A 13123-nucleotide genomic window follows, 5' to 3' on the forward strand; every position below is an offset into this window, starting at 1 on the left:
AGACTCCACTGCTATAGAAATAGCATGTTGAAGTTCGTTTAAAGTCTGCTGCACAACATTTGGACAAGCCAATGAAATACTGGGAGAACAGAGTCTGGTCAGAGGAGACCAAAACTGAACTTTTTGGATGTCATTACACACCATATTTGTAGGAGAAATGGCACTGCACATCACCCCAAAAAACCCATACCAACAGTGATGTTTGGAGGTAGGAACATCACAGTGTGGGGCTGTTTTTCAGCATATGGTACTGGTAGACTTCATATAGTTGAAGGAAGACTGAATAGAGAAATGTACCGGGACTTTCTTGACAAGAATCTACTGCTATCCACCAGGATTATGGCCCCAACGGTGCTCACTGTAACATTCAGAAGTTTAGAAATACGTCTGTAAGCAATGCCATCAGTATGATTTGCAACAATAAAGTTGTGACGGTCGTGAGAGATCTCTTTGCTTTCACCCATCATGAGATGGTTCTTTTGTGACACCTTGGTAATGAGAAACCTTTTAATAGGCCATCGATTAGGACTAAACCAGCTGATATTCATTTGCACTGATAGGGGGCTATCAGGATTGCTTTCTAAATACTGAGAGATTTCAGTTGGTGCCTTGCTTTCCACGCCTTTTTGTACCTCCTTTTCTTCATGTGTTCAATACTTTTTCCCTTAGTCATTCCACTTTATTACACATAACTTAATTTATGGAGTAATTTGTTTTGATTTCTTTGTATTTGTAGATTACTTGGGTTGTTATCGAAATCTGGTGAAAATTTCATGTCAATAGCCCCCGATGCGTTCAATACTTAACTTCACTGCTGTATATTCCATAAGCAAAGAGAACTGATGATTTCAGTTTGGGAAGTCTAACTCCATATGCATTTCCAGTAATCCTTTTTCCAACTGTCTCTACTCTTTAAAAACCGCAGCCTCTTATTCATGGCCATTACTTATTTGAAGGAAAGAACGTTTACAGCTATCTGGAACATAAACAAAAGTAGAGCTGTTTGAACTTTATAATCTACGGTATAAGCCATAAAAATGGGCATGAACACATTTTTCGGATTAAAGTATTACTTGCATCTAATGAAGTTTGATCAGTTGTGCATTAACGATACATCAGATTTTAATTTGCTACTTACTGCTATTGCCTTACAATCAAATAAAAACACAAATAGTCTTTGGCTATTTTTTAAAGTTAAACTCTTGATGTCTGTCTTCAAGTGCAAATAAATAAATACATATTTGAAATGTAAAAGAAAACAAAGTGTTCCACCTAGTGGATTTTTACTTTTTTGTAGCCCTGTGAGACCGCTCTTTTATGAGGGCTGCTATTGCTCCATATTTTAACTACTTCATCTACAAGATGAGGTGTTCAGATCAGGCCAGTAAATAACCACAAATCAGTGCCTCAATGACTGTCAACTAATGCTACACTTGTTCACTACTGACTATATATTTAAGTGTCTAATGGTTATTTATGCTGCCCCGTTCTTCTAACAAAACCGATGCTGCTGCAGGAGTCACAGCCTCAGGGGGAATATTCATTTAAGACAGCATCATATGTGAAGAGCGATACAAGGGCTTATTGCTGTAACACCGAAACCAGCAGTCTAATATTCAGATAAAACATTAACAATTTAACGTATTGCTAAAATATACAAATTTAATGTAAAAAAAAAAATGTTAGCAAAAACAATAAATACAAATATTTTAGCGAGGCTATTCTTATTACCTGAAGTGTTGGTCTTGTTTTTGCCATGTCTCCCCAGCTGAGAAGCCAGACTTGATCGTGGGATTTGTCATAGTGCAGTTTAACAGGAACCGGATCGGTGCTCACAGTCTGAATGTGAAATAAAAACAAGACAAAAAGACAAAACAACTAAGTAATTTTCAATACCCTTCATGACTCAGTACTTAGGTGAATGCTCACATAATTAATTCCCAGTCTGGTTAGCCTTTTACAGAATTCTTACATTTTTCCTGATAAGCTGACCTTGTATGCAGTCATAGCATGCTGAGCGTGCTAAAATTTATAAAAAATTACCTCAGCAAAATGTTCCAGTTTTGTGTGTTTCTGTGTGTGTATGTATGTGTGTATAGGATAACATACTGTTAATGAAATGACCATGGCAAGGAGTATATCTAACGGTGTTCATCTGGGGAGAAAACCCACCAAATAAGGAGGGGAGGCAGAATAAATAGGATTAATGAAGGAATTGTTCGTGTCGAAACTGGTTGAATGTTTCTTTCTCCATTGATGCTACCTAGTGAAGAAGAGTGCTGTGGATGTAGGGTACTCCATACTGATATCTTCTTATATAATACGCTACCGTGGCTGTTCATTTGTCTGTCCAGGATTTCAAATCACCTGTAGCTCGCAAACCATTTGAACTGTTGACCTGAAATTCGGTACACATATACTACATGACGTCTACTATCCGGTTTTGGGGTGATGATTGAGGTTATTCCTCTTTATTTTTATTTTATTTTATTGTAGAATCAACTCTCAGCAGAGGCCAGCAGGGCAGCTGTGTGGCACATGTGTACGAGCGTCATTTCATTCACTACCACCTTCATCGTCATTTCCCCTACCTCTTCATATCTTAAATCATTCTTGAGGCAGATTGAAGACTTAAGTGCCTGCATATGTCAGAAGGAGACTATTTTTTTTTTTTCAATTTCCTGGGTAATCCAGTTACTGATTGTGTCAGGGTTGCCTGCAGGATGTAGGTATTGCTGTCTGGCAAAGGAGTCACCGCTTTGAAGTCTGGCTGGTTGAGTATACAAACAATACCAAGTTGTGATAACAGACCTGCTCCTTCCTTGGAGGATGTGTGTATTTACCTGACTTGGAGATTACATGTCTGACGCTATTGGTTTCTAATTAGCATATCTGTACTTATTCATGATTGGTAACATTTTGTTAACTTGTGTTTTCATTATTTGTTAAACCCAGGAAATGTAGATGTGCCATTGTTTAATCTGATTGTCCAGAACTGATAATGGCAGGGACTGAAGGAGATTTAAACTCCTGGGCAGGAGGGACAGTCCACTGAGAACGCTGCCAAAACACTCGGACAGAGCACATGGGCTCGCAGGCTGACAAGAGTACTTGGCTGGCACAACATGAGGCACAAGGACGGCAACATTTACTTCCAGGGAGGAAGAGACAGCTCCACAAGGAGACGCCAGTTGTGGGTCCAGCGAGAGAGGGAAGACGCATGAAAGGACCAAGCAGACGAGAAATGAGGCGTGCCTAGATAACAGCAACACAAGGAGCCCAGAGTGGAAAAAAAGGAACGACGAAGAGACGCTGACAGGGATTCCACAATTTTACAAAACTTCTGTTGTAAAACGAGTGTCCAGTGAACAGAGTGCATCCATGGACAGTTGAACGATTAAATGTTGGGGTAACACAGTGCGCAAACTGGACTCTGCACCACTAAAGGACTTTTAGAGGGTGGACTGTGTGCTTTTCGTTCTAAAAAAGGAATATTGTTCCTGATATTGTTAGATTTTGTTTAGGTTCATGTATCTTTTTAATGTACTTATTATTGTCTGGTGTAATAGAAGTTACTGTTGCTTTTCCTGCTTTTACTGTTGTGTCTTTCATTGTGTGTTTACTCACCGCCTAATTTAAAGAAACCTGTGTGCTATTATCGGTAGATTTCAAGAGTTCCCAGTCTCTTAATAAAACTGGGTGGCGTAGTCGGATAGTTTAATGGTGTCTAAGTTAGATTACCTGTGTCACCAGACACCTGTCACATGCATATGTGAAAAATTAAGGAAAACGTAGTAAGTAATTATAACACAAACACTGACTTAATCAGTTTTAACATGAAAAGATGTTGACAAAAGAAGAAAAGAAGTGGGCCGCTAGGATGGGGAAAAGAAGAGCACCTCCCTAGGAAGCCTCATCCTCTTCCTCCCGATTCTGGTTCACCAAATGCAGTGAGGTGGCTCCTTTTATGATGGCCCTGGGAGTGTTCCAGGTGGCTCAGCAATCGGACCTGGAATTACTTCCAGGTGTTGGGAGAACCCAAAAGTAAAGTGCCAAACTGCATCTCCCAGCATACACTTGTGGGAATCCATGGCATCACAGCCACCCAGGAGAGCTGCCCTCTAGCATCCCAGGGAACGTAGTGTCCTGCCAATGCTTTCTCTCCCGGTCCTTCCATACAGTTTATGTCCTGGCCAGGTAATGGCTGTGGCCATCCATCACCACACGTAAACGATAGTAAACGATTAATAAATATGTTTCATTCTTACCAATGCTGATGTTTCTATTATCATTACTATTAATATCTATCCACCCATTTTGTGTCTCATATCAGGGTTTGGGTCGTGGGGAAGCAGTTTAAACAAAGATGCCCTGACATTCCTTTTCCCTGCCACTCCATGTAACTCCTCCAGGGAGATACTGTGGTATTCCCAGGAGAGCAGAGTGATGTAATCCTGGGTCTGCCCCAAGGTGTCATCCTGGTTGGACATGCCAGAAAGACCTTTACATGGAGGTACCCATGAGGCATTCTAATCAAATACCTGAACCACCTCAAGTGGCTGCTTTCGATGTGGACGAGCAGCAGCTCTACTTTGAGCACCTCTTGAATATCTGCACTCCTCACTCTATATTTAATGCCAAGCTCCTCACACCCTGCAAAGGAACCTCATTTCTAAAACTTGTACCTGCAGTGAAATTGTTTCTGTTACTGCCCAAAGCTCGTGAACACAAGTGAGGACCGGGATGTTGACTGACCAGTAAGTTCTTTTGGTTCAGATCTCTCTTGACCAAAACCAACTAGTCCAATGCCCATATAAATGTGGATACTGCTACCATTTTTTTTTTTTTACATTTTATTGAATTTATTAAAAGCAAGTAACATTCCATACAAACAAGTCAAACTTGACAAAACTAAGTTCTAATCAACCCCCACCCATGAGAAAGAGAGGAAGGTCAACAGCAAGAATAAAATTTTAAGGGTTGGAAAAAAAGGATAAGAAAATCCTTCTCCCCAATATAAATGTTTATTCTAGAATGTTACTGATCAGATCCTGCCAGGTTTTCAAAAGGTTTTGCACAGATCCTCTAAGTGAATAGAGTAAATAGTAAATAAAATCAGTTACCCACTGACTTAACAGAGGTGAGTTAGGATTCTTCTAGTTGAGCAAGATAAGTCTACGTGCCAATAGTGAAGTAAAGGCACTTACAGTTTGTTTCTCCTTCTACACTTTAAGCACATCTGGGAGTCCACCAAACACAGCTGCTAGTGGATAAGGGGGGATTGGGACCCCAAGGCTGTCTGAAAGGTATGCAAAGATTTTGGTCCAGAATGATGTTAATTTGTTGCAGGCCCAAAACATGTGACCCAGTGAGGCTGGAGCTAGATTGCAACGTTTGCAGTTTGGATCTTGCTCTGAAAACATTTTGGACAATTTTAAATGAGACAGATGTGCTCAATAGATTATTTTAAGTTGAATAATTGTATGCTTTGCGCATATGGCGTGCAAGTGAATTCTGTGCATGGCTGCCTTCCACTTATTTTCTAAAATGTTGTGTAAGCGATCCTTTCCCCACTGTACTCTGGGATCTTTAAAAAGAAGGGACTTTAAAATGTTTTTATATATTATAGAAATGCTGCCTGAGTCCTCAAGACTGATCAATATTTCTTCTGGAATATAAATTGGTGGGAGGTCAGGAAAATTGGGCAGATTTTGTTTAGCAAAGTTTCTGATTTGGAGGTAGATAGATAGATAGATAGATAGATAGATAGATAGATAGATAGATAGATAGATAGATAGATAGATAGATAGATAGATACTTTATTAATCCCAAGGGGAATTGGAAGAATTGTGTTGATGGAATGTTAAATTAGGACGCAAAGACGTTATCTATGTACAGATCTCCAAGTGATTTAATCCTGTATGATTTCCAAACATTAAAAACTGTGTACGTTTGAAAAGGTGGTTATCGTACCGAGGTGCCACAGATAAAAGCTTCTGTATCTTGAAGTACTTCCTACATTGGTTCCATATTCTAAGTGAATGAAGCACAATTGGGTTGTTAGCATATTGATGATAACTCATGTTTACTCTGGCACAAAGCAAGGAAGGTAAAGAAGTACTGCAGGATTTTATTTCTATTGCAGACCAAGCCTGTGTGTGTTCCTCTATTTGTGTCCATGTCCAGGTTTTTATAGCTTGTATATTTGCTGCCTAGTAAGAAAACTGAATGTTAGGTAGTGTCATGCCACCTTCTGCCTATCAGTGCCTTTTCTTCCCTCACTTTGAGATGCTTAAAATTGTCCTTTTGAGGCAGCACTTCATCCCCTAACTGTACACATTTTATTTTAAATATTGCATTCACCCATTCATTTATTGAACTGAACTCATTCAGCTTTAAGGTTGAGAAGAGCCAGAAACTATATGGGCAGTTTTAGGTTCAAGGGAGGAATCAGTCCTGGATGGGAGGCTAATTCTTTGCATGGACACTACATTTGCACCCAATTTAAAGTTAGTAGCCAACTGCTATACCTGAAGATAACACAAATAGGAGAAGAAATCTACACATGGGAATCAAACCATCGTTCTTAGAGTGGTGAGGCAGCAGTAATACACAGTTTGCCCTCCATCCATAAATTGACTGATACTAAATTTCATTTTATATCAAGCATACAAACACAATCATGTTTTCAGGCATGTCCTTTTGGTGGCACTTTGTCATGTGTGGGACAGACACCCTCTGCAGGGTTGGTGGCTGCTCCAGTGTTCTAAATTGCCAGGAGAGGCTCTGGCACTCAAAGTAGCATGAGCTTCAATAAACTTCATACTCAAATTCATTTAGTTGTTCTAAAATCCTTATTTTGCTAATTGGATTTTTGAAGACCGTTTGCAAGTATAAAGCTTAATCTTGCAATCAAGTGAGTATAAAATGTAATCACAGTTGCCTCCAAAAAACTCAAAGCATTTGGCGGAAAGGTCTTTGAGGAGGAAGCTAAGTTTGTTTTTCAGAGTCTCAAAGAAAGACCAGGTGGCTAATTAAGTGCAGCTAATCTAAGAGATAATGAAGTGAAATCTCAAGGTAATGTGCTAATGACTAGGTTTGACTGCTGCCTGCCTAGAACTTCACTCCTGAGGGTCTCCAACATGCCTCTTATGCACCATGGCTTAAGCCTGAGCCCTTTTAAAAACCTTTGGGGATCACTTAACACCAGAAGTAAACAGGCCAATTCCTTTCTTTAAGAGAAAAACAACTACAAAAACAAAACCAGAATAAGGCAATTATTGTTTCCCCAAGATGCTATGAGTAGCTGTGCTTGAGTGTTCCTTCAAGACTTCAAGAATCCCACCCTGGGAGTGATTTACACCTATTGCCTCTGGGTTGGGCTTCAGCTTCCCACCCTGAACTTGATAAACAGGTTATGAAGATGGAAAGGAGTAAGGAAAATAACACATTTGACAAATGAAAAATATTGTGAGTTATACACTGGACTCAGAAAGCATTTAGATCCCTTTTCTACACACTTTATTGTGTTTTAGATTTAATATTGAATTGATACATTTGTCATTTTGCCTATCAGTCTACACTCAATAATGCATAATGACAAAGTGAAAGTGATATATTCAGAAAGGTTGGCAAAATATATTAAAAATCAAAAACTAAATTTTTTAATTTATTTAAGTACTAGCTGTCCCCCACAGCTCCACCCACATAGTAGTGAAACATGACAAACTTTAAAAATATATAAAAAAAAATATGTAGTTCTGTCCAAGTGGAAGGTAGGTGCGCTCCAACGTCAAACATTGGCAGTGTATCTGATTATGTTCAGCCGTGACGGGAGAGAGTCCCCCACGTGGGGAAAAGAGCGTGCGGCCATAATATCTCTAGCAATCAGCAGCTACCCTCTTAAACATGTAGCTCTGATCTCTCTCTCAAAAACGTCAAACATTACTCCTTAACATTCTGTGGATGATAATGTCTGTTGAACAAACAGGCATCACTAGCTAAGTGGTGTTTCCACGTGGCAAGAGGTTCAGCGACTCAAATGGAGGCTTCCGCATGAGTGAGGAGGGCACTGCCCAGCTCCCCACTCCTGAGGTCCCGCTACTCCCTCTCCTCGGCCCACAGTCTCTCTCTCGGATTTGCTCAAATAAATTGTTACCATAAGTGAACTATGATACTCAAAACAATAAGAGAAGTCGTAAAATCAACCAGAATGTTCAAGCAGATTATAGAAAAAAACACTGATCTAAATCCATTAACTACTTCTCTCGTGAAAAGCAGACAGACACAGACAGATAATTGATATATATATATTGCCCTGCGGTGGGCTGGCACCCTGCCTGGGGTTTGTTTCCTGCCTTATGCCCTGTGTTGGCTGGGATTGGCACCAGCAGATCCCCGTGACCCTGTACTTCGGATATAGCGGGTTGGATAATGGATGGATGGATGCATATATATATTGTGAACGCTGGCCCGGACACAGACAGACGGACAGCATATTTCTCCCAACACACGTTTATTTAGTTATTTACAGTTATTGTGTACTCACACAACCCCAGTGCCCCTGGCACTGAATCCCCCAAAGTCCAGGGCCACAGTCTCTGTGCCTTTGTTCCTGGCCGCCTCCTGTCCTCTCTCAAGCTCCGTCCTTCTGCCTCCCGACTTCCACCACTGACTGGAGGGAGGCGGCCCCTTATGTAATGCTCCCGGATGATCCCCAGGTGTTCCCGGTATCCCCTCCTTAGCCACGCCCCAGCGTGGCGGAAGTGTCGGCTGTCCTCCTGGCAGCTCTCCGGGCGCCACATAAAGTCTTCCCCCCAGCACTTCCTAGTGTGGCGGAAGTGCTGGGCTCCAGGGACAATTAGGCACTGGGGCGCCGCCTGGCGGTGGCCACGGGTCCCTACAGGGCTGGGCTTCAAAGCCCCCTACCCGAGGCCCCCTGCATAACCAGGACGGACGCCCCCACTCGGTCTGGAGGAGGCACACGCCCTCCTCTGGTCCTCCAAGGCGTCCCGGCCGGGCTCCAGCCCCGGCCGAGGACCACACGGGATAAACTGGCATCGGGGCGCCGCCTGGCGGTGAGCACGGGCCCCTACAGGGTAGGGCTTCCATGCCCTCGACCCGTGGCCCCCAACAGAACCAGGATGGACGCCCCCTCGCAGTCTGGAGGAGGCACAAGCCCTCCTCACGTCCTCCTGGGCGTCCCGGCCAGGCTCCAGCCCCGGCCGGGGACCACAATATATATATACAGTATAGATAGATAGATAGATAGATACCCTTAATTCAGTACTCTATAGAAGTCCCTTTGGCAGCAATTGCAGTACTGAGTCTTACTGGGTAAGTCTCTACAACCTGGATTTTGCCAGTTTGTCTCATTCTTCCTGGCAGATCATCTCAAGCTCCATTCGATTGAATGGAAAGAGACGGTAAGCTGCCATCTTCAGGTCTCTCCACTGATGTTCTCGAGGGTTTATAGTAAATCTAAGTTTTGGCTGGACCACTCAAGGACAGTGCCAAACCCACTGCAGTGGTGTTATGGCTCTACGCTTTGGGTCATTGCCATAATAAACAGTGAATTGTCTCTGCAGTCTGAGGATGTGTGAATTCTGGAGCAGGTTTTCTTCAAAGATCTCTCTGTATTCAGCTGCATTCAGCCTCCCTCTAATTCTGACCAGTTTCCCAATCCTGGCCACTGAGAAGCACCACCATAGCATGATACTGTCATCACCATGCTTCACTGTAGGGATGGTATTAGGTGATGGGCAGTGTCTGGTCTTTGCCCAATAAAGTGCTTGGAGTTCAGCTCAAAAGTCCAGTTTCTGTCTCATCACACCAGAGAAGCTTTTCCGTCATGCTCTCAGGGTCTTTTAAACTGTTGTATGCCTTTTACTAAAGAGTGTCTTCAAGAGTGCCTTCTATATATCCACTCTAACTTTAACGCCTGATTAATGGAGTGCAATGTCCTTCTGACAGGTTCTCCCCGTCCTCTCAGCAAATGATTTTGAAGCTCTCTTAACCTCCTTGCCCAAGGCCCTTCCTGCCTGGTTACTCAATTTGCTGGACAGCTAACTTTAAGTAGTATCCTGGTGGTTCCAAACTTTTTCCATGTCATAATTACAGAGAACAATACGCTCCTGAGAACATGCAAAACTTCACAAATGTTTTCAAACTTTTCCTCTGATCTGTGCTTCACCAAAATTTGATTGTGGAGGTCTACAGAGAGTTCCTTGGACTTCATGGCTTGGTTTGTGTCTTGACACACAGTGTGAATTGTGGACCTTATATACACAAATACATGTGTGCCTTTCTAAACAATGTCCAATCAATTCAGTGTGCCGCAGATAGACACCAATCAGGTTCTAGACACATCTCAAGGAGAATTAAAGCAAACAGGACGCAACGCAGTACAATTTGCAGTGCCACAGCAAAAGGTGTGAATATGTACAGGAATGATTTCAGCTTCTCATTTTTAATATTAGGGACGTTCAAAAAGTTTCTGCACTTTTTTTAACTCTATTAAGAATTTCAAAAATAAATGACATCACTTTTCTACATAGTCACCTTCATTTGCGATGCAATTTTCCCAGCGTCGTACCAACATTTTAATGCCATTAGCAAAAAATGTTTTTGGTTGAGGGCGTAGCCACTGATGCACCACTGCTTTCACATCAGGGTTCTTTCTTCATTCCTTGTGGTCATGGCTGTATTTAGACATATGGAGTGCTCTGCATCTGTCACACTAGTACGGCCATTTTCGAACATTTCAATCCACTCATAGACGACTCTACGGGAGAGAACTTTATCCCATACTGAACAAACATGTGGAGATGAATTTGTGCTTCCGGCACAACTTCTGCTCACAAAAAGCGTATGACAGAATGCTGCTCCTCTTTGATTGAATTTGTAAGTTTCGCAGCCAACTTCACCACAGGGTGACAACTCATACTAAACTGCAAGGGCAGACGGCTTGCCAGACAGAAGCAGTCACATGACACTCTGAGACACAACCAATTACTACTCCTCCCGCCTTCACCGTTTCCAAAGAAAATATAAAAATGCGGAAACTTTTTGAATGACCATCGTAAATTTGCAAACCACTCTTTGTAATTAGGGATTGTTGAATGTAGACTGATGGGCAAAAATCATAAATGTATCCATTTAAAATTAAAACTACAACACAATAAAGCATGTAGAAAGTGAGGGGGTATGAATAGTTCCTGAATTCACAGCATTCAGATTTTATTCATTAAAGAAACCTGTCTTACAAGATCGCTTTTTCATTAAGACTTTAGATTGCTTAACTCATCACTGAATTAGTGTGTAAACTGGCTTTAATATTGACACTCATGCAAACTGAAATGAGGAAGCAATAATAATAATAATAAAAATAATAAAGTTTTCATTTCTGTGATTCGTACAATCATGTAGTAATGCCTACAGATAACTAAACTGCTCTTCATTCACTAGTTTCCTATTGCTTGCATAGCAAATTGTGAACCTCTTCAGGACAGTGACAGAACAAGTTGCTATTAATGAGATTGGGCAGTCTGAAAACTAAGTATACTTTAATTAATTTATTAATTTAGAAAATTTTATAATGAAATTTTTAAGGAAAGCAATCCTGCTTTTATAGACTATAAGTGTCCTTCCAAGATTTTATAGATGTGAAAATGGCATCTAATTCAAGAGGATATCATATAATCCATCTAATATACAGTATAATGCTTAATGAATATTTATGTGTCTGTCTGGTATGCAAATCTACACCACAGAACGTCTCTCTGACAAACTTTAAAAAGATTACCCATTTGTACAAAGGAAGACCACAAGCAATATTTTTGTTTGGAAATTTTTCCCCCTGGTGCATTTAACTTAGTAACCACAACTGCACTTAATTACGGAAGTGCCCCTAGGAGGCATTTTTGTGATGTGGCACAGATGTGCCAAGTTAAATCCCATGGTAGGCTCAGTTAGTGAACCTGTGGTGAATTTATTTTGTGACTGCGTCTGCACTTTATTCCACCCTGGTCAGCACCAGGTATCCCTGCACATTTATTCCATACAATTTATGGGGCACAGAGTTTTTGCAGCAGCATAGACAGACAGACAGACAGACAGACAGACAGACAGACAGACAGATAGATAGATAGATAGATAGATAGATAGATAGATAGATAGATGTGAAAGGCACTATATCAAAGATAGATAGATAGATAGATAGATAGATGTGAAAGGCACTATATCAAAGATAGATAGATAGATAGATAGATAGATAGATAGATAGATAGATAGATAGATAGATAGATAGATAGATAGATAGATAGATAGATAGAACTTTATTTGTCCCAGGAGACAATTCAGCTTTTTACAAAAGTTAATATATAAGTAAATATTACTACATTATACAAACAACAACACCCCACCCCTGAAATACACACCAGAATGGTTAGAATGAAAAAAAACCAGTCTGACTTAGTTTAAGCTAAACAGAGCAGTTACAGTCACAGTGAGGCCCTATAGAGGTATATAGCCTTTGATAATAAGGAGCCTCAGTAGTGTTTCTTTACACACTTCTGATGAATAATAATAATACTAGATCAACTAAGGGAACTGTCCTGTCTCCCTTCCTGTTCACCGTCTACACAACACAATACTAGCGCTTTCCATCTACAGAAAGTTTCAGACGCCTTCTCCATCATAGGCTGCATTAATAAGGGAGACTAGTCACGAGTACAGGAAGGTTGTAGAGGACTTTGTCTTGTGATGCAGGAGGAACAATGGGCAACTCAACATCAGTTAGACAAAATAGCTGGTGGTGGACCTCTGGCATGCCAAATAGCCTCTGAGACCAGTCACCATTCAGGTGGACTATGTGGAAGCTACAAGTACCTCTGGGTTCACATAAACAACAAAACTGCACCGGTCTGACAACACAATAGTGCTGTACAAGAAAGACCAGAGCAAACTAAACTTGCTAAAGAGACTCAAGTCCTTTGATGTGTGTGCAGCAAGCTGCTGGAAATGATATACCAATCCATAGTAGCCAGTATGCCGCTCTACGCTTCAGTCTCATGCGGACTCAAACTGACCTCAAAAGAAGTAAAGTGTCTGAACAAACTTATCA

At 41.1% G+C, this 13123-nt stretch overlaps 1 protein-coding gene across 2 annotated transcripts in view; it reads right to left on the reverse strand.

Moving 5' to 3' along the window:
- fstl5 (follistatin-like 5) overlaps positions 1-13123 on the reverse strand; it is a 1124912-nt gene that overhangs the window by 48770 nt on the left and 1063019 nt on the right. For both annotated transcript variants that reach the window (XM_039750328.1, XM_039750329.1), the window contains one exon: positions 1732-1839. In XM_039750328.1, the coding sequence (XP_039606262.1) occupies positions 1732-1839 (108 nt within the window). The remainder of the gene's footprint in view (positions 1-1731; positions 1840-13123) is intronic.

Source organism: Polypterus senegalus, chromosome 4 (genome assembly GCF_016835505.1).
Source record: "Polypterus senegalus isolate Bchr_013 chromosome 4, ASM1683550v1, whole genome shotgun sequence".
NCBI classification, from domain to species: Eukaryota; Metazoa; Chordata; class Cladistia; order Polypteriformes; family Polypteridae; genus Polypterus; species Polypterus senegalus.